We start from the raw sequence: 23,361 nt of genomic DNA on the forward strand, positions 1-23,361 counted from the left end.
GAGAAATTTAAATTATATATTCAGTCTTGTCAAAATACAGAGTTTGCTATCTAAACATCATTTCAAGATGCACACGTAGGAAGGATAATTAATTGAATACTTGTTATTAAGCATCAGATATACAGTCCTAGTTGTGATATTCCATGCTTCAGTTCTGATACCTTATAAAAAAGAAACTTGGGCTTTCGAGCTTTTGCACTAATACATACTGATTCCCAATCTATAGAAATAATCCTTCCAATATTTCAAGACATAATTAAATGCCAGCAAGCCCATTTGTATCAAAAATATTTTGATATTTGTCACTGGGACATAGGAGAAGGCAATGACTGAGAGTAAACAGCAATTTGGAGAATTCAAAGTCATGACAAAAATTTTTTGACAGTCTAGTAACTTTTTTTAAAAGCCTCCCCAGGACAGTTTATTATCTATAATAACACAGAAATTCCTCCAATTTTGAAAATGTTCATTTTCACTCCTCCTCATAGTACTCAACATTACTCAATGGATTTGCAGAAGTGAACTGCAAAATAAAGGTAAAAAAAAATAGTTAAATACTGTATCGAATTTATGGAGCTCCAACTTAGTCTGATATAGTTGATTCTATACATACAATTATACATACATCTATGTGCATCTAAATATTATGCCTAGATAAAATTCAACAAACATTTATTAAGCACCTACTATGTGCAAGGTACTGTGGTAGGCACTGGGGAAAGTATTATGTGTGTGTGTATACGTATATACTCATACGCACACACACATAAACATACATGTCTATGTCTAGATCTGGAACATTTTCCTTTAAAGTGGGCTTTAGGGAGAGTAGTAGTGATGGTGAAATAACAAGGCAAATGAAATAAACACCTTGCTGGATATACCACTTGCAGAAATTATACTCCCCCCTTCAGACCTACCCAAAAGGAAACAACAGAGAAGAGACTAATGTTTTAAATGGGACAACAGAGCTAAAAAGTGATGGGGAGTCAAAAAGTGATAGTATCACAGAAGTATGCATGATACACTGAAAGAACTGCCATGAAATGCATAAAGCATCAATTAAAATAAGAAAAGCAAAAATGTAGTCTTTGATTACTATGTGAGACAAGAAAGATAAGAGCTGAAGGAAGTGAACACAAAAAGAATTCTTTCAAATCCCTTTCCTTTTTGCACTGCAAATAATTAACACATTCAAAGCTCTAAAAAAAATATGCATTCAAGGCTTTAAAAAAAATATGCAATATCAAAATTTTTAAAGCAGTTTTCATTTGTGCAGTTTCCATTTTCTGCTTCTTTTAAGAACAAATTTTAAAACAAATTTTCTTTACAGGTTATTTAACATTAAGCATATACAATCCACATATAAAAAGGGTTGGTTTATTGTAGTTCAAATACATAAACTGAACAGTTCAAACATTTCAAAATTAAACTTTAGAAACACAAGTTTAACATTCAAACAGGAGTATAGTTTACAAGGATTACCCAGAAGGGCAATTAACTCTCTAATCCAGAAATTCATATAGATACTTCTATGGTGAATAAAAATGTGTTTATACAACCGTCCTGTTCTGGTAAGCATTGTTATTGACTGTGTTTCCATATCCAAGAAGAAATTACCAGAAAAATCTTCACTTAAGACAAAGCAACCAGATTTCTGCCTATGATTCAGAGGGATAATCAAAGCACATCTGTGAACAAATTCAAACTAAACTGGTCTCTAGAGACTTGGGGCAAAAGCAGGAGAAATTATAACATTCTTAGCCTCTGTCAGCTGAAAATTTAATTAGTAATGGGTTTTTTCTTAACTTGCTTTACAAAAACAACTTGGGTTTGCTCCAAGTTTGTGGCACTTGTATCTTACAAGCTCAGACCATAAACCACTTCTTGGGTCTTGCATATATAACACTGCTAGGAAGAATTCATCAAAAATCACTGACTTCCACACCTCATATAAGGACAATCTTTAGTTTCAAGCTTTTATATTTACTAGAGACAGTCTAGATGTTTGAGTATGTATGTCAATCATGCCACACAAAGAAAAGCATAAATATTTCCAGAGTTCTTTGTTCAAAAATCATGTTCACAAATGCTGCTCCTTCCTCCGCTCTTCAGATGGTTTTGTAATAGGTCGACTCATCTATGTTTATGTAAAAACCTGACAGGTGGCTCATGCAAGCATTTTGAATTAACAGATACCCTTGGTGTGAAGAGTTACGCTAGAATTATTTTGTTGATCGTCTCGTAGGTTCCGAGGCTGTGGGAGGTGGAGGCGGACCTCGTCGATCCAGATCATCCACATATGCCACAATGAGTTTGCGCCTCTCCTCTGGCACACAGTCAAGTACCAAATATCGCTTATCATTCTGCAGAATCTTTTCTACATCTTTCAAGTGCTGATCAGACTCCTGGATTAATTTTTTGGATCTGAAATAAGAGAAAAAAAGCCCAAGAATTACTGACTGCTGCCCACAGGCCTTTCAGAAATGAGCTGGCGATGTCAGTCTAGTTCCTAATTGTGTTTCCATATTTTAAAAAAAGAAAAATTTCACTGCAGTGGTCACCTTTGTAGGTCGTCTCAGCAAAGACTTCAAGGAGTGAAAGGGCCTCAGAAGCTGAATTACCCTCCCACCCCTAGTGGTGGTCCCTCCAGATCAGGGCTGAGGGCGGGTGGGTAAATCTTGCCCGTGCTGTACCTGTTCTGTGGATGAACAGAGGACTTCAGTCTGCGGGGCTGCCAATCCCAGCATCTTTCACAAGCTTTCACTTTCACATCTTTCACTAAATTAACTATAAAAATGTAGAAAGAAGTCTTACTTCACATCTAATTTAAAAGCCCAAGCTGATGCAAAACATTAAGGACCCTGACCAAAAAGTCCAAAAGCCATATCAAATGACAAAATATCTAAAAACCACACCCTCAGCACTACCTATCCTCCCATGCATGTACCCTTAAATCACGTTCCAAATAATTTTTTTAAAGGAAGCCAGGTAGAAGCATAAGTACAACTATGCTTCTCTGCATACTGATTTCTCAATCAATGTAAAATGTATATTTTACTGTAACAATTATTAGGGGAAAAAAAGAACTGAGCACGCTGCAGAATAATCCAATGTAAGACTTTGATTTTACATTTTATGTGTTCATTTTAATAAACTCAGAAAATTGTTTTTTCTAAGAAAAATGTTCTGTTGAGTCTAAACTGATGATTTACAGCTTTATAATGTTTCAGCTACGTTGAATAATTAAGGGAGAAGAAATTACTTCATAAAGAGTGTGAGGGAAAAAAGTATCTTTGTGGGATGTGGTTTTCATACTGTAGTTAAATGTAACAGATAAACTGTTGGGTAAAAATAAAGATCACTTTTTAAGACACTGGCTGGGTGGGAGGGGAGTTGGAGCTAGATAAAATGACAGTGAGTATCTGGGCCCTTTCTTCCAAAAAAGAAAAAAAAAATTATGCCCACAGTTATTGGATCGAGTTTTGAGCATCTGGCCTCTTACTCCTAAAACTTAACATGTCAACATGTGTGTGAATGAAAAGTTTGATTTGGCCTGTTCAGTAAGGACTAGTAAAGACAAAATGGTCATTGATATGAAACAATCTGTTACACACACCTGTATGTTATAAATTTGGTCTCTTTCAAAAGTGTCCTGAAGTCAGCTTTGGCAGTAATATATTTGTCTCTGATGTACTCTTCAAATTCCCTTTGTTTTTTCTGTAGGAAGATAATTAGTAACATTAAAATACTTGGTAAATGATCCAAAAGTTTATGAATTCCATCATTTACATCAATTATTTCACACAACAAATTGATTAAATCATAGTAAAGTATATTACATCTAAAGACATGATGTAAAATTCTACACATTTAAAATTCTTGAACATTAAAAATCTGCAGAGTGGAAGCAAAAATCTAAAATAAATACCATGTAATAATTAAAGCAGTATGACAATATTCATAAAATGCTTTCATAGCACATAATGACACAAATATACATTTATACAAATATAACATTTACTGAACCTATATTGGACATAATAATATGCACTGTTAAGGGATATTATATGTTCAAAGACAAACTACACCAGTATATATAGCTTAAATCCACAAAGGTTCAATTCCAGGAATTGAAGATTTTTATTTAAAAAATTTCCACTGGGGGCGGCCAGGTAGCACAGTGAGTAAGAGCACCGGCTCCAGTGTTGAGAAGACCTGGAGATCGAATCCCGGGCTCAGACACTTAGCACCCACCCAGAAACACCTGGCTGTGTAACCTTGAGCAAGTTACTTAACCCCAATTGCTTAGGGGCAGCCAGGTGGCTCAGCGAGTAAGAGCACCGGCTCCAGTGTCGGGATGACCTGGATCAAATCCGGGCTCAGATACTCAGCACCACACCCAGAAATAACTGGCTATGTAACCTTGAGCAAGTTACTTAACCCCTATTGCTTTAAAAAAAAAAAAAATTCCACTGTATATTTTATCATTTGATGAAGCTACAGACCATGGGATTAAAAGTTAAGTTAAAAAACACTTCACTAATGAACACCGTCATGACCATATCTGGCAGTATTACTATGTAATAAGGCAGCCTAAACTACTGACTCAAATCATTAGCAAGTGGTACTGTTGTTTAATTAATATTTATAATTGCCAATGACAACAAAAACAAATTTCAAAACTTACTCTGTCACTGGAGGAGAACTTAATGCACCGTGGATCTTCCTTAATAATTTTTTTAACTTCTTTCCAAGTGGATGTGAGTGTAATCTTTCAAAAAGACAAATAAATAAAAATATAAATGTGGCTTACTTTCTGGGGAGTCCAAACTGCAGCACATATGGTACATAATATTACACACTGACCTGAGATCTCTTGTAATGCCCAAGCGTAACAGGACTAGTTAGGGACAGTGAGGCAGCTTTAATGCAATTTCTTTTTGTTGGCTTGCCACAAGAGTTATTTTCATGGCCATATTTTCAAGGTGGCCTAAGACATTTCACCTGCAAACCCTGCATTTATACGGGCAAATATCATAACTTTTGAAGATACCATTCACCAAAAAGAGAACAGTTACTTAGGAGCAAGACCTGGATAACAACGTGCACAAACTGCAGGAAAATGGGCCATGATATTGAATCAAAAATAAAGACGGGAAGGACATCTAAGTCCAAGAGAGGTGATCAATGATCACACAAAAGGATATTTTGGTTAACTATATGGGAACAAACATAACACAGAAACTTGAAAAGAAGCTACACAAAATCTCTGAAAAGGGCAGCTGAGTAAAAATTACTTCAAGACTTCTCTAAAACTGGGAAAATGGAGAAGGGAGAAGTGAAATAAAAAGTTTCTGGAGGAAGTAGCAATAAAAATTTAAAGACCAGAATTGTCAAATTTTATATTGCCTTTTTTCAAGTTACATAGCTATTCCTACATAGAATAAAACATAACAAATAGATAAGAATCCATTTCTTACTGCTGAAGTTTCATCCAGAAGTTGTCTGAAGTGTTCTCTCTTCTTTTTGGTAAGTGCTTCAATGTGTTCGTTGAAAAGCTTCTCTTTCTCTTCTCTTTCTAACAAAGAGCCAGATTCCCATCGATGATCTTTTCGGAGAGTTCTCCGAGTATCAGACCATGACACATCTGAAGAACGAACCTTTTAAAGCAAAAAAAAAAAAAAAGGGAATTTCACATTTCACCAAACTTATACCTTTTCATCTTTCATTCAAATGAATGTCAAGTTGATTAACCTAAGGAAAATGAGAAACTTCAAATGCAATATTTAAATACAGAGGTCATTCAGAAAATAAGATTAAGACAACACATCCTATGAAAAGGAGACATCCTTATTGATGATCAGTGGAATACTTAAGTTATTTCAAGATTCAAGAGTTTCACTATTTTTATTATAGATTCCAATCTCTTCAGTACATGAAATCTTGAGGAGTCAAAATAATTTATTTCATGGTAGTCAAATTTCTTACCTTGGCTTTCTCCTACCTGGATTTTTATATAAAGTGTAAAACTCAACATGTCTAAAACCAAACTCCTTTTTTTTTACCTCAAATCTATCCCATATTTAAACTTCCCAATGTTCTCTTTACACCATCACCATTCTTCTCATCTCAAGGGTGCACACAACCTTAGAGCCATCCATGGCTTCTTCTCTTCCACAGCATCTCTCACAGCTTTCCCCTTTTCTCTCCTCCTTTCATACCACCTACACCTTAGTTCAGATTCTCATAAACTCTTATCAGACTCCTGCAAAATTCTCCTAATTGTGTCCCCTAACTTCAGTCTCTTTTCTCTTAAATCCATTAAATCCATACAGCTTTCAAAATGATTATATTCTTAAGACATCTGAACATGTCACCCTACTACTCAAAAATTCAGTGGCTCCCAAATGCCTCTAGGATAAAATATAAACTCCCCAGTCTTGAATTTAAAGCAGTCTACAATCTAGCTCTCAAGTCCCTTTCCAGCTGAATTTCCTATTACTCAACTTCATGCACACTCTATTCCAGTCAAACAGGCCTACATATACTTCCTGTACACAATACTCCATCTCCCACCTGCATGTCTTTGCACAAGTAGTCCCCATGTCAGGAATGCAATCCCTCCTCACTTCCACCTCCCTCAGTGAATGCCTAGCTTCCTTCAAAGCACAGTTCATGTGTCAGCTCCTACACAAGACCTTTCTTGATCCCCCAGTTGTTAGCACTTTATCTCTCTTAAAACTGCTTTGTACATACTCACTTGTGTACAGTTCTGAACACCCACCAAGACAATGTAAACTTGATGGCAGGGACTGTTTCACTGTTTGCCTTTATCTCTCCAGGATCTAGATAGACTTTACACATAGCAGACTACATAAATGTTTGTTGAACTGAAATGGCTAAGATGTTTCTCACCAGGACTATAAATGAAGACTTTTGAGCTTGGTGGGCCTTGTTAGAACTTACACTCCCAATCAAACAGCCTTCAAAAACAAATTGTTATGTTCTAAATGCTATCACTGTTGCATTTAAAAATATGAAGCATGGCACAGGGTAATAAACTCTTCCCCAGTGCCTCAATGTCACATGAAGATAAGCCTGCAGTCTTGAAAGCTGTATATCAGCAGAGCTAATATTTAGACACACTCTTACAACCAAGTTGAAAAGGTTTTGAGTAAAGAACCAACCTACCTAAGTTTAGAGGATGATGAACTTTTCAACTACAGTTTTCTCTTCTATTTCTGAAAAACTACCTAAGTTATAGATAGGTTAGAGAAAGAAGCATCTTGGGGCAGAGCCAAGATGGCAGAGTAGAAACAGGACTTCCGGGGGACTCTGCTTCCACCTCCTCCAATATGTGTAAAAAATGACTCTAGAGTCATTTAGAGCTTTAGAGCTACAGAACTCACGAAGTGACAGAGACAAACAAATCTCCCACTGAGCCCAGGAAACCCAGGAGGCCAGCAGGAAGGGTCCATCACAGCGTGCTAGGAGCCAAGGGCTGTCCCGCCTAAGCCTTGGTTTTAGCCCCAAGGCGGCCCCCATGAGCTGTGGCTAGAGCAGATTTCACAGAGTAAATCATCAGCAGCTGTAGCAGTTTTACAGGCTTTTCAATTTGTAAATGCCAAAGACAAAGTAAAAGGTCAGTGTGGAACTTGGTTGGCACAGGAGGGAATAGAAGACTGCAGTCCGGCTGCTACCACCGGAGCAAGAAGCAGAGGAGGCTGAGTGGCTGCAGCTGCTGCTGCATGGCTGCTTCAGACCTCCCAGCCTGCAGACCGCAGGGGGGCCAAGCACCCTCTGAATCGCTCTTGCTTTGAACAGCTTGGATCCAGATCGTGGTCTTGTGTGGTGGTCCTGGGGTATGTGACCCGTGAGCCAGAGCAGAGGGCGCCCATCTAATAGCTCCGGCAGCTGCAAAAACCCCATCAAATTAGGACACAGCTCTCTCCATTCTAGAAGCAGAGTCCTACTGTGGCAAAGAACTCAAAAGTTAAGTAACTGGCTGCCAAAATGAGCAAGCAATGGAAACACAGACAGACAATAGAATCCTTTTTTGGGGGACAAAAAGGATCAAGGCATGGAGCAGGAGGAAGACAGCAAAGTCAGAACTCCTGCATCAAAAGCCTCCAAGAAAAATATGAATTGGTTACAGGCCATGGAGGAGCTCAAGGAGGATTTTGAAAATCAACTAACAGAAGTGGAGGAAAAACTGGGAAGAGAAATGAGAATGATGCAAGAAAATCTTGAAAAGTGAGTCAATAGCCTGCTTAAAGGAGACCCAAAAATACACTGAAAAAAATAACACCTTAAAAAAATAGACTAATTCAAATGGCAAAAGAGGTCCAAAAAGCCAATGAGGAAAAGAATGTTTTAAAAACCCGAATTTGCCAGATGGAAAAAGAATTTCAAAAAGTCACTGAAGAGAATCATTCCTTCAAAATTAGACTGGAGCAACTGGAAGCTAATGACTTTATGAGAAATCAAGATACTATAAAACAGATCCAAACAAATGAAAAAACAGAAGGAAATGTGAAATATCTCATTGGAAAAACCACTGACTGGGGCAGCCAGGTGGCACAAGTGAGTAAGAGCGCCAGCCCCAGAGTCAGGAGACCTGGGATCGAATCTGGGCTCAGATACTTAGCACCACACCCAGAAATAACTGGCTGTGTAACCTTGAGCAAGTTACTTAACACCAATTGCTTTAAAAAAAAAAAAAAATCGACCTAGAAAATAGATCCAGGAGAGATAATTTAAAAATTACTGGTCTACCTGAAAGCCATGATCAAAAAGAGTCTAGACACCATCTTTCAAGAAATTATCAAGCAAAATTGCCCTGATATTCTAGAACCAGAAGGCAAAATAGAAATGGAAAGAATTCACCAATCACCTCTTGAAAAAGATCCCAAAAAGAAAACTCCTAGGAATATTATAGCCAAATTCCAGAGTTCTCAGATCAAGGAGAAAATACTGCAAGCAGTCAGGAAGAAACAATTTGAGTATTGTGGAAACACAATCAGGATAACACAGGACCTAGCAGCTTCTACATTAAGGGACTGAAGGGCTTGGAATATGATATTCCAGAGGTCAAAGGAGCAAGGACTAAAACCAAGAATTACCTACACAGCAAAACTGAGTATAATGCTACAGGGAAAAATATGGTCATTCAATGAAATAGAGGATTTTCAAGCATTCTTGATGGAAAAACCTAAGCTGGACAGAAAATTTGACATTCAGATACAAGGAGCAAGAGAAGCATGAGAAGGTAAACAGGAAAAAAGAAATCATAAGGAACTTATTAAAGTTTAACTATTTATATTCCTACATGGAAAAATGATAACGGTAACTCATAAGACTTTTCTCAGTATGAGGATAGCTGAAGGGAATAGATGTGTGTGTATATATGTATGTATATTACATATGTATGTATAAGAGGATGTATGTGTATATAAATATATATGTGAGTGTGGGCATTTGTATGTTCATGTATACATTGAGAGAAGGCACAGGATGAGTTGAATATGAAGGGATGATACCTAAAAAATAAAATTAAGAGGCGAGAGAGGAATTTATTGGGAGAAGAAGAAATGGAGCAATAGATTAGGGTAAACTATCTCACATAAAAGAAACAAGAGAAAACTGTTACAATGGAGGGGAAGAGCAGAAATATGAAAGGGAATGGGACAACCTGATTCTCATTGAATTTGACCTAAGGAGGGAATAACATACACACTCAATTGGGTATCTTACCCTACAGGATAATAGGGGTAAGGAATAGGAGGGGGGATGACAGAGGGGAGGGCAGACTAGGGGAGAGGGTAGTTAGAGGCAAGCATTTTTGAAGGACGATGCAGTGGAGAGAAAAGGTGGAGTGGGTGGGGGGCAAGATAGGAGGGAGAGAAGTGTAGTTGGTCTTTCACAATGTAACTAGTAGGGAGGAGATTTAGGTAACTACACATGTACAATCTATATTGAATTGTTTGTCTTCCCAGTGGGGGTGGGTGAGGAGGGATGAAGGGAAAAAAAATCTGGAACTCAAAGTTTTAAAAACAAATGTTTAAAAATTGGGTTTTTTACATGCAACTGGGAAATAGGATATACAGCTACTGGGGTATAGAGATCCATCTTGCCCTACTAGAAAGTTAGGGGTGTGAAGGGGGAGGATATAAGAAAGAACAGATTGGGGGAAGAAGTATTCAGTAGGCTTGCTGTTTTGGGGTAGGGGATAGGGGAAAGATGAGGAGAGAAAAAATTGCAACTCAAAATCTTATGGAAATGAATGTTGAAAACTAAAAGTAAATAAATTTTGTTAAAAAATAAAAATACAAAAAAAAAGTATCTATGCTGATGAAATTATGGATTCTTTCAGCAGTAAAATACATGGAGTGCAACTCAGTGGAATTTGCTATAGTAAATCATTTTTTAAAAGAATCAGTAGGTTTTTCAGCAAAATGAGAATAAAACTGCTTTAAGACACCAGTATACTATTACATAAAATTAAGAAATAAAAAGAAGCATTCTCAAAAAGTTGAATACCCTGAGTCCTACAAGTAAGTTTTGGGAACTTTCCTTCAACAGAGAGAAATGCTGACTTTTTTTGCTCACTAATGCTACTCAATCCTATGAAAAAAGAAAGGCAGTAAAAGCTATACACAACTCTCTTGTTCATTAATCTTTTTATAATCTCAAAAAACTTTATCAAAATCTTGATTCCCTAAAATATTCTAGCAAAGTAGACAAAACAGTGGGGGGTAGGGTTGAGGGAGCAAAAATAAGAATGTTTCAAGTCCTCATAAAGCCATTAACATGCTACTATTACACTTTAGCAGCACCCTCATTTCTGGAGAAATCACAAAGCTGAAGCTACCAAAACTGCCCCTGAAAATGAGCAGCAACCAAAATAATCAAGAGCTGAAAATGCAAGAGATAACATACAAAATATCACAATATCATAGATATAGAGCTGGAAGAGACCTGAAAAGCCAATGTAATACAACTTCTTCATTTTACAGATGAGAAAACTGAGGCACAGAAGGGTAATTGACAACTGACTTGCCCAAGGATACAGAGGTAGTAGCAAAGATAACATTTGAACACAAGTCCTCCACTCTAAATCTAGCATTCCTTCCAGTGTGCCATACAGAAAAGAAAAAAAAGGTAGAAAAAGAAAATGAAAGAGAATAGTGGTTAGCAAAAAGCAAAAACGGTTATGGGAATAGTGAAGGATGAATAGTGGGTAAAGAATTATAACAAAAAACAGCTGAAAAAAGAAAGTTCTGGTATCAACAGTATTATTTTCAACTTTTTTGAAAAATGAGTTACAGGGGAGGCTAGGTGGCAGAGTGAATAGAGCACCGGCCCTGGAATGAGGAGGACTTGAGTTCAAATCCAGCCTCAGACACTTAACATTTACTAGCCGTGTAACCTTGGGCAAATCACTTAACCCCAACTGCCTTACCTTTCCTCCAAAAAGCAAAAAAGAAAAGAAAAGAAAAAAAGAAAAATGAATTACCTTACCTATTTGTTCCTGTCTATGCTAGATAACTAAAGTGTAGTGACCCCATTATATTTATAGTTTTACAAATAACTTAACAAATGATACAATTTTTACAGTTAAGCGTAATATAAAGTAAAACTAAAAAAGGTTTGCAGAATATAATTAACAAAGATTTTTAATAAGTGAAATAAAAATTAATATAATACTCACCATATCAGAAAGAAGAGCCTTGAAATTCTGAATTGCTTCTTCACGTTTATGCTGCTCTCTTTCTCGATCGATTTCTTTTGTTTGTTCTGAACGAGCTTTTTGAACCTCTCGCTCCCGTTCCCGTAAACTTGCCTCTATTCGGGCTTGCCTCTCCAGTTCCTTTTCTTTTTCTGAGTCTAAATTCTACAAAAAGCAAGATTATTATTTTCCACCAACTCCATTAGGGTCACTAGGTTCTCACACATTTCTTCAAATTCAATTCTTGTTAAGAATGTAAATTTCCAAAACTTTCAAAATAAACTTCTATTGATGAATTAAAGCAGTGTTAATGAACATGCCAAATATATACATATATATACTTTTTTTTTACCATTTAAGGATATAAAGTATTACAAATACATACTGTACCTTGGCTATTTTTTCAATATACTGTTTAAAAAGGTCTTCTCTCATTGATGAACTATCTACTGCTTTGTAACGTGGGTCACTTTCTACTTTGTCCTTTACTTTGCTCCATCGAGATTGACTATCCAAGTGGTGATTAGACAGTAGTTCAAAGAAGTCTGATTTGATCTACATTTTAAACAGGATATGAAATAGGGAAAGAAAAATAGCACACTGTAAGAAATTAATTTACTAATAAGTGCTACTTGAAAAAAAAGCTGACTTACCTTAAAGATGAGAAATATGTAAAATCTTACAGAGTACCTGATCTATAGTTGGCTAATTTTTAGGAAAAGAGGATAGTAATTTTTTTTAAATAACTTTTTAAGTCTGCCAAATCATAAAATTTCTTGACTAAGATCTACCAACGCAAAGATGATTTCTTTGGTGCATAACATTGAAGACAAATGAGGATGATTTCTTACACAACTATAATTTTATGTCTTAGAAGTTTCCATAAAGTATGAATTTATTTTGACCTAGGATTGATTTTTCACTAAATCTTTGTAATGAGTTGCAGTGAAATACTTACTAGTTTCATGTAATAGTAATGAATGTTTTTTGCTGTAATAACAACATGGTAAAATTTTTCTGTTTTCTAATATCAACAAAGAGGCTAAGTAAATTTTATTAAATTTTGCAGACAAAAATCCAACAGAATCACTGTGTGCTTAAGATGCTTAAAAAGAAACAGGGATAGGGAGGACAAGGTAAATAGTTATAATAAATAGTACTAGCATATATGGTGAAATGTCAAAATTTAATGAAAAATATATTTATACCCTGATTCTAAATGAGAAGTACAAACCAACATTTCCAATATTTATGTTTGCCATAATGTAAGAAAAGAAAGCTTGGATTGCATTTTTCCCCTTACTAGTCACTGTATGTGTTCTTTTACCACTACTGCAACTCAAAAAGGATCATGAACTTTATAAGGCACCAGATTAGATCACAGATACTAAATGACAGTCTAACCTTTAATACTACTACAAAGAAACATCTTTTTCTAAACAGTAAAGGAGGAAAAAAAATTGAGGTATGTTTATGCCCTTAGGGGGAACTGTATACCTCACGTGGTACTCTCATTCTCGATTTGTTTCCAGGCAGCTTATATCTTTTGGACAAAAGACCTTAAGACTCCCTTCAGAACCTGTCAACAACAGGTATACATCTCCCCCAGGTATTAAACATGCTGCCTTCACATCACTCTCAGACCCTGTTGTCCCAGGGAATGAGAAATCAGGAATGGAGTCAGGCCTATTTCATCACTATATGGAGATACGTGGATACAAAAATAAATTAAGCACTCCCCACACCACACTAATTCCAAACCCATCACCTCCACCCCATTCTCATTTCTCATATCACAGATTAAAAAGGGAAATTGATGTTGTTCAATGAAACTATGTGCCTTTCTGGACAACTGAAAGGTTCCAAGACTCTTTAAAATAAATTGTAAAACAGATTTTTCTTTGTAATACAGTGAATCCAAAGATAGAACCAATCAGTTGCAGGCATTTCTACTACAGAACTTGACTTATAATTAAGTTTAGGTCAATCATAACCATTAAAGATTTTTTATTCAATAGAGATCAAGAAATCATTTGGTGATATAGCTTAGCAAATCACTCGATGTTCATCTAGTCTTGCCGTTTATGAATATGACAAGATGAATATAAAACCTCTATAAAACATTTCACTACATGAAAGCTATCTTTCCAAGTAAAATAAAACATGCAAGCAGTATCAAACATGAATCTTTCTAAGCCATAGAAATTTATAAAAATTAGAAGCATTTTCAAATAGCCTAAGTGAAGCCTATAAAGTAAGGGTATTGGTATGTTTTTTAGGTTTTTTTTTTAATGTGTAATACATAATTAAGAAATAGTGTAAACTATTTGCAATAAAATTCCACCTTCCCTTCACAGCAGGATTAATCTTGACTGGCTTATTCCCTACTTCTGAAAGAATTACTTAAATAGCGGGTAAATATTACGTATTGTTAACTGTGATTCAAAAACTATGCCTTGACATCCATACAATATGCTTCCTAGTAACACTTGCAACAAGTTCTCTCACATTCTCCCTTAATGTTTTTTTGTTTGAAAATGGATGCATTCTTATATTTATTTTGAGGAAGAAGGCAAGTCTCTCTTTGTATTACAATACCAGTATCAGTTTATTGAGGGAGAAGACAGAGAGCAAATTTCTGACTCAATATGGAGCTATTTTACAATGTGATGGAGAAATAGTATATCTAAAGCAGACCCACAATTTTAAAGGTAGGTCTTCTTGAATGAGATATACTGCTGAGTAAGATTTACAAGCTAATTCTTAAGCCACAATTCCACCAAATTTGGTCACTTTATTCATAAATAAGAATTCTAAGGCAGCAATTTACACACACACACATACTCACAACTGCCTCAATAATTATTATGGGGGGAAAAAAAGCATCCATTACATTTTAAGGGCATTTTCACAAAATTAAAAAAAAAACACACGACTATGATGCCCACTATTTACAGAGATGCTTAAGAGATAACAAAACGGACAGCATTTGGAACCATAGCTTTTTTTTTTAATTACAATAAAGAATCTATACAGGAGCACACATTCCATCAGCAACATAATATTCCTCAGGGATTCTAAAGTAAGGCCAGAGTATAAAAAAATGGAAGTAATTTTTGAAACATAGTTATTTTCGCTATCTAAATTAATCATTTTAGTGCTACAAAGGTAAAGACCACAGTTATAAGACCAAGTACGATTACTGTCTACATACAGATTCATGTTACTGGTCTTTTTATTCAAAAACATAATAAAATTTAGAGTAAAAACAGATGTCCCCATATATTTTTAAAAGAAAAATGTCATAGTGGTTAACAAAAATGCTCTTAAGTGATTACTGACCTCACTTTTCAAAATATCAAAGTGAAACCTACTGTATAAAAACCCTTACTTTAAAGATTTCTGTGTAGAATCCAGTTAATTAAATTTGCAAACTTAATACTGGCTGAGAAAGCTTCACTTCATCATTTGCCGCCTTATTTTTAAATGGTACAATATCAAAGTTAGAATTTAAAGGATTAAAATTTTAAAAACAAAATAAAATAAGGCTGAAAATATTTTAGGTGTATTTAGATGTAATAATGTCTCTAATTTTTTTTTCAGTTAACACATTCTGGGTACAACTCTCATCACTTCACAAGGAAAAAAACTAAAAAAATTTAAAGTACCGGAACTGCGGGAGGCTAAAGTCACCACACAGAGATACCAATTCTTTCCTCACTAGGGAATCCCATAATACTTTGCGTGTCAGTGATTGACAGCTGTCAGACTGAACTGATTGACAGGCCGCACAGCACAAAACTGTAAAGTCTATCCACTTGTTATAAAACAGAATACATAAAATGGTTACAAAAGGTTTTTAGAAAAAGAACAGTACTTTTAAATGCAAAAAGAAACAATCAATTCATCTAAAAATAGTCATGCAATATCAAAACAGTTTACTCGTCTTTAACTCATGAAATTGACTATTTCTAAAATTCAAAAGTAATTTAACAATTCCATTCGCATGGATTCAATATAGTATATAAAATGTTTATATAGTATGTAATTGTGCTATTTCCTCTGAGAAGCATAATCATTTACAGAAAATGTCAATGTGTAAAATTGACTTCTGAACAGTTTTACTTTGACAGAAGTCCAACAAAACAGCTAATTAGGAAGACAATTATGACAAGAGTAATTTATTTAGAATTGTCATTTATATATATAAGTATACCATTATCATACTGTTTTAAATATTACATATCAAAGTATTACTTCCTGAAAAAGCAAGGTTACTTTCTTTCCATCATCTCCTAATAGTTCAAATTTGCATTATTTCTACTTTAGATAGTGTTAGCAATTTCAAATGTCATGAATGATTAGGCTCCAGAGGTTATTTTTCTCCATTCACACAACATACAGGGACATTAAGGAGGGTGGCTGCATGTTCTGATGGTACACTACTGATGCCACCTCCCTGCCAGCCTGCCTTCCCAGTGGTGAGCTCTTGCTCCACACTTGACATTGCTGTCAAATGACATTTGGAATTCATTAAAATTTAATGGTCGACCTTTAATTTTGATAAGCAGTAATTTATACGTAAGATATGTTTACTGAAAGATTAAGAAGTCTCTAAAATGCTACCTTTTCACACAAGAGATAAAAAAGTTCTTTGAAATTTAAATGTTACCATTTATAAAGAATTCTGAAATTGCATTGCTACCACTGAGTAAGTAGGCATGAAAATAACTAGTTCTGGGTTTTCCAGGCCAAAAAAAATTCTCATTTTCATCACCTTAAAAATGTCACTATTTGTCTTTAAAAGATTAAATATTAGTCCAATTAAAACAATACAACATAGTTCACTTAAAAGTTACTAATATATTCAAGTCTACCCTATAAGGTGATGGAAGATTTATAGAATGAAATTTTAGAAGATAACTAAAAGCCAAACTGAATCTGTAAAACTGTTGAATTATCCCACAAACTGAAGTACTAGAAACCCAGCACCAGCTTAGTCACTATCCATTCATACTCCCATCAATCACACCACTGGAACTAAAACCACCTTACCTTCTCACCTCTGGTCTTCGAGTCTTCTTTTTCTTTCTTTCTTGCAGCTGCTACAAATTCATTAAATAAGGCCTCACGATCTTTCATCTTTTCAATTGCTTTGAATCTGGAGTCTTTAGCATGCTTGGCTGCAAATTCACTAAAAGTAGCTCTGTAACAAAATGGCAAGTGTGCTAATTTGGCAGAGCTGTTTTTGCTGTTGGAAAAGTATAGCAGAAAATGCCAGTTTTCCTGTAAGAATACATGCCAGAGAAATGTGGTCCCCAACATCTGCCTATAAGTAATAAATAACAAACATTGGGCTACCAAAAATAGTAAAGAGCTAGAGAGTAGAAATGCTGTTAAAGAAGTATGTACTGTTCAAGCATTAACACAGAGGAAAAGAATGAAGCACAACCATAACAAAAGACAGGCATTCACAAAACTGGCTGAAATGACTGCTCAAAAAAGCTATTAAAGCTAGAAGGAATCTTAAGAGATCAGCTGGTTCAATTGCTCAAGTTTACAGATGAGGAATCTGAGGCCCAAAGAAAGGAAGTACAGAAAACACCCTAGACTAAAAACAAAAAGTAACTTTTGTATCTTATATACATTTAAAGAAGATTGACATGAATTTTGAAACCTTCACCCTGTAGCAAAGAGTAGAAAGTGAAAGAATGTTTTCATGGATAACAACACTGCAATCACCAACCTGTATAGGTGTAGAAAAAAATGCAGTTTATACATACTTCACTGACAGTCAACCTGTCTTGGGAGTGGCAATAAGAAACTCAACTGATGACAGAATTGTAATAAGGATAATAAAATACACTTTCTTTTATGTGCAAAACTAAAAAAATAACTATTTTATCTTATTATCAGAAAACATCCTATGACTTTGGTTTGGCTAATTTAGGAATCTGGATTCTAAAATATTAACCAAACATTAGGAATCTCACAATTATTAGCATGAAAGCTAAAATTTTCAACCCTTTTAAGAGCCACAATGAGATTCTAATAGTCTTTCATGTACGCAGTATTTTTTTTTAAAGCAATTGGGGTTAAGTAACTTGCCCAAGGTTACACGGCCAGTTATTTTGTGTGGGAGTTAAGTATCTGAGGTGGAACCGATCCTGGGTCCTCCGGACTCTGGGGCCGGTGCTCTTACTCACTGCGCCACCTAGCTGCCCCCTTCTTTTTTCGGAGTATTTTTTCTAACAAAACACTAAAACACACTGTATGATTCATCTTTCAACAATGGAACAGGATACAGATCTGGTCTGAAAAAAATGAATACGACGTATTTGAAATTACAGTGAAGTCTTAATTAATGTAACAAAGATATGCTGCAGCAAAAGTTCACCTTTGGCACAAAAGAAAAACAGCCAGATTTAGTGTCCTGCTCTGAAAGATTAGAAAAGCAAGGGACAAATACTACTATAATTTAAGAATATTAATTCTTGAAAAGTTTAAGATTTCAATACTTATACAACTTTCTGGAACACTATCTTAACTGAAAAAAGGGGAGTAGCACTGTATGCCCAAGATGTTCTTAAACATCTCAGAAAAAGTACCATTTTAAAACAAACATAAAAATCACCACTGACTGTGTAACCTGAGCTATCCAACAGGGATCATCAATTATGATCTTCTTTGAAACCTTTAGTTAAAAAATAATGCTACATTCTGTGTTACAAAGTATGGACCATGCCCCTCTAAGGATTTTCTTAAGAACAGGGCTACTGAGATTTTCTTGGCTTATTCTATTAGCAGGCCCAATAGATCCTTTGAGGAATGGAGTTTAAAGGGACTAAAACATCGGTTCAAACATTTCCACCCAGGAGTACTACCCCACCTAGACTAAGATTAGCATTTGCAGTGGAACTAGGATGAAGGATAAACAGTCATGCTCCAAAATGCAGACCTCTTTTCTTCAACTGATAAGGAAGTTACATCAATGTTATCTGAGAAAAAGGAGAGGCACTCATTTTTCTGTTTGTGGAGACAAATTATTGAAAATTTCAGAAATACACCAATGTGCTGGAGCTATTTAGGTCATTCCCAAAGTATCACTTCTTCTACAACCAAACACTTCAAAGGCAGCAAAAGGCAACATGTTCTTTATTATCCATTGTTATCTTCCTCTCCTCCCCTCTAAGGATGCTTATGCTAAAACTGTTAAGATTTTAGTCTCCATTTTTACCTCTCAGCATTTCATATCTATGGAAAGAAGTCTGGCATTAACCAATTAGTTGAGGTATTTAATTTTTGTTAAGTCATAAATACCCTGTCTTCTAATAAATCTATATAGTAGTTATTTAGAGATACTTCTAATTCTAATAGTGCTCATATTTGTGACTTTAAGTGTTTTAAGTAACATAAACATAAGTTTGTTATATTATAAGTTTATGCTATAATAGAATATTGTTATAAGTTTATGTGACTTTAAGTGTTTTATGTTATAATATATTATATGTTATAATATAATACAACATATATAAATATGTTATAATATAATATGCTATGTTACAAGTTTATGTGACTTTAAGTGTTTTAAGTAACATAAACATAGATTATTTAATTTTCTTCAGCATAATGTGTATAATCAATATTCTGTTCACAAATAACTGAAACATGCACATCAAACCTATGATGTGAATTTGAAATAAACAGGTCTTTACTGAATGTTTTCAATAATAAATATTGTTCCACAAGTCAGTAATTGCATATTCTTTAATAAATAAGTGTAAGGTTTATGTAGGGTAATATTTAATACAGATTAAAATTTATTCCTTTAGGGGCGGCCAGGTAGCACAGCAAGTAAGAGCACCGGCTCCAGTGTTGAGAAGACCTGGAGATCGAATCCCGGGCTCGGACACTTAGCACCCACCCAGAAACACCTGGCCGTGTAACCTTGAGCAAGTTACTTAACCCCAATTGCTTAGGGGCGGCCAGGTGGCTCAGTGAGTAAGAGCACCGGCTCCAGTGTTGGGACGACCTGGAGATCGAATCCCGGGCTCAGACACTCAGCACCACACCCAGAAATAACTGGCTGTGTAACCTTGAGCAAGTTACTTAATCCCGATTGCTTAAAAATTTAAAAAAAAAAAATTTATTCCTTTAAAGAAGTTCTGAAAACTTGAATAAACCACTTTTCTCAGCAATGATAATCTATATATATCCACACTGTCAGCAACTGAAATTATACTGTATATAAAGATGGTTATATACCTCCTAAAAATTTGAAATGTTTGAATTTTATAATTCATACTAACATTTTTAAAATGACGCAAAAAAGGAAAAAAGAGGATTATAAAACTCTGTTCCCTTCTAAATGGAAATGACCCACATACCTTGGATTAAATTTTGCTTCTTCCATCATTTTCTTGAAATCTTCCTTTGCTTGCATAATTTTGTTTTTCTTTTCCTTTCGTTCTTCTTCTGCTCGAGTCTTCACATATTGGTCAAAAACCTGTAAGAACATTAACCAATTTGATAAATAAGACATAAATGCCAGTAAGGAAATCCTCAAGCTGGCTGACACATCATTTATTCTTTCCTACAAGAAATCTGTTCTGATGCCTGCAGGTGCTAGTGCCCTCATCCCAGAAATTATTTTGCTTCTAATTTTCAATGCACATACTCTCCTCTTGCCCCCAATAAACTGTAAGATCCTTGAGCACAGGAACCATTTCATTTTCACCTTTGTATACCCAACACATATACATCCTTTGGCTGCTCACAGTAAATGCTTGCTGAATGAATGACAAAACTGAACAATGTACTTCAAATGGTAATCTCCTAGAAGTATTCTGAAATACAAGTAGGATGAAAGGCAATGAGCAGAACAAAAAATGCACTTTCACAAACATGAAACTGGACAGGGAACTAAAAACAAAACCTCTCCCAGTCTCTTATTAGATTTTCAATTATTTCAATTCAAGTACAAGAATATGTAATAAAGGAATAATATCTTGTAAGTCTTTTGGATATGTATTTTTTCTTTCTTTTTTAAACAAATTAATACAAAATAAAGTAGAAACTGCCCAAAGATGTACTTTGGGATTCATTATTTAAGTTCACTATATTTCATCAATTTACCAATTAGAAATTCTACATCAAATAAAATATTAACATTATTTCCTATAACAAGTAAATTTTTTTTTTAAGCAATCGGGATTAAGTAACTTGCTCAAGGTTACACAGCCAGTTATTTCCAGGTGTGGTGCTGAGTATCTGAGCCCGGATTTGATCCAGGTCATCCCGACACTGGAGCCGGTGCTCTTACTCGCTGAGCCACCTGGCTACCCCTAAGCAATTGGGGTTAAGTAACTTGCTCAAGGTTACACGGCCAGGTGTTTCTGGGTGGGTGCTAAGTGTCTGAGCCCGGGATTCGATCTCCAGGTCTTCTCAACACTGGAGCCGGTGCTCTTACTTGCTGTGTTACCTGGCCGCCCCAACAAGTAAATTTTAATGTGATATAGTAGACAGTGTTCTAGATTTGGAGATAAGCAAAACTAGCTTCAACTCTCACCACTGACATATTTATTCATTGTGTTATATGGCCATCAGTCACTCAATCTTTTTCTGAGACTCTAAGTAAGTCCTTGATGAAATCACAGGAATTCCAGTACTGTCATATTTGGTTACTTGTCTATTTAAACATAACTAATGACCCAAAAAGCAAAACAGAAGCCAGAGTGACCTGGCATAAAGAACTAGACTAGACATCAGCAAAGGTGGGTACTGATCTAGGCTCTACTGCAGGAAGACCTTGGGCAAATTGCTTATGTTTTAGTTTCCTCATCTGTAAAATGAGGGATTTTAGAATAATCTCTAAAATGCGGGGGGAGGGGGGAGGGGTAAAGGTGTGCACACACAGTGCTAGACCTAGACCTAGAGTCAGAAACACTTGAGTTCAGATCCAGAATCAAATACTTACTTGTTAGCTGTGAAACACTGGGCAAGTCACTTAACCTCTGCCTACCTCAGTTTCCTCAACTATAAAAGGAGTGTAATAGCAGCACCTACCTCACAGGTCGTTGAGAAGACCAAAATGGGCTAATATTTGTAAACTGTTTGGCAAAATTTAAAACCCGGTGTAAATACCAGCCAGGAGGAGGAGCACTAAGACACTTCTGCCCCTTCCGTGATAAGTCTGTGACATCTATGTAACTCACGGAGACCATCACATAGTTTACCAAAAAACCTACACGGTCCTGAATTGGAGAGGGTATGATAGAAATATCACACCAATGTCTGATACCTTTCCTCTTCAAATTCCATTATACTTTAAGGTTACAGTATCACTAACTTCTAACTCTACTCCTGAATAGGGAGGGCACAGGAGAGGGAGGAGGATAAAACATTTCTGTTCTTAAAAGCAGATATATTAATTAAGTCCTTCCAACCAGAAACTATTTATATGACTAATATTGTTTTAATATTTACATTTCCGTGAGTAGAAATTGCAATAAGAATCATAGAAGACTCCGAGGGGATTGCATTTTGTTTTATGTACATCACTGAATAATTGAAATGTATATAATATATTTAACAACTATCGGCACAAAGTTTTTGTTAAAAGTGGAAACATAAGCAAAAAATAAATAAAAATAAAAAGATTTTAAAAGGGGTGGCAAGGTGGAGCAGTAAATAAGAGTGCTGGCCCTGGAGTCAGGAGGACCTGAGGTCAAATCCGGCCTCAGACACTTAACACAAAAACTAGCCTTGTGACCTTGGGCAAGTCACTTAACCCCAATTGCCCTACCTTTCCCCCCTCCAAAAAGCAGAAAAAATAAAAAATAAATAAAAGTGGAAACATATCCCAGGAAGCTCTAGCAATAAAGTCATATAGTTACTGCTTAAAAACAAAAATTATGCCTAGAACATAATTTCAACAGTATATTTCCAAAGCTCTCTCTTTTATCTCCAACATTTTGCTCTCTATTAAAAGCATTTAAAGTCCATGTCTCAGATATCAAAAATCTGGTTTCCATGAAAAGAAAAAGACTGGGTTTGCAGAGATGGTGGCACAATAGTTCAGAGTACAATTCTTATTATAATTTTTTGATAAAATGATTAATGGTGGCAAGGTCTACAATACTGATGCTTTATAAAACTAAAGTGGTGGATATTTTTAATGTTAAAGAGAACAGTAGTGGGAAGATCCATTCAAATCAGACATTATTTTAAGGAGTAGGAAAGCATTTTCAAATGCTTTAGAAAACAAATGAAAATATCATCAAAACATCTATAATCAATACATCAGAAATGGCAAGTTGCTTCTATCAGATACTTCTAGTTCATACCTCGGCAGTGAACAAAATGTCAACCATCATAATCCATCTACCATGTAAAAGAAAAAGCACGATTTGACCCAAGGGTGCATTTGGAATAGTACTTATAAATACAGCCTGGTTGTCATAACAGATCTTAAAAAGAAAATATCCAAATAATTTTCTAGAAGAAATTCCCACAGGCCGCTTTCGTATTTTTTAAAAATTATCTTTGTGTATATATGGTTTTTCTTGTGAGGGGGAAAAGGCAAAATGTATCAGGATATTTCTCTGGGAAAAATCAGAGAAGGGAGAAAC

At 35.4% G+C, this 23,361-nt stretch overlaps 1 protein-coding gene across 4 annotated transcripts in view; it reads right to left on the reverse strand.

Moving 5' to 3' along the window:
• Positions 1-1,364: 1,364 nt before the first annotated feature.
• The window catches only part of TCERG1 (transcription elongation regulator 1), a 73,085-nt gene continuing 51,088 nt past the window's right edge, over positions 1,365-23,361 (reverse strand). For 3 of the 4 annotated variants that reach the window (XM_069102662.1, XM_069102661.1, XM_069102663.1), the window contains 8 exons: positions 20,119-20,237; positions 16,787-16,937; positions 12,122-12,286; positions 11,714-11,896; positions 5,484-5,663; positions 4,691-4,774; positions 3,620-3,720; positions 1,365-2,427 (listed from right to left, as the gene is read on the reverse strand). In XM_069102662.1, the coding sequence (XP_068958763.1) occupies positions 2,226-2,427; positions 3,620-3,720; positions 4,691-4,774; positions 5,484-5,663; positions 11,714-11,896; positions 12,122-12,286; positions 16,787-16,937; positions 20,119-20,237 (1,185 nt within the window). In that variant the 3' untranslated portion in view covers positions 1,365-2,225. Of the gene's footprint in view, positions 2,428-2,696; positions 2,791-3,619; positions 3,721-4,690; positions 4,775-5,483; positions 5,664-11,713; positions 11,897-12,121; positions 12,287-16,786; positions 16,938-20,118; positions 20,238-23,361 lie in introns of all 4 variants that reach the window. The other variant, XR_011171247.1, reaches the window with a different exon arrangement.

Source organism: Petaurus breviceps, unplaced genomic scaffold (assembly GCF_028583685.1).
Source record: "Petaurus breviceps papuanus isolate PSGF00001 unplaced genomic scaffold, PetGlider_PUasm1.0 551, whole genome shotgun sequence".
In the NCBI taxonomy this organism is placed as follows: domain Eukaryota; kingdom Metazoa; phylum Chordata; class Mammalia; order Diprotodontia; family Petauridae; genus Petaurus; species Petaurus breviceps.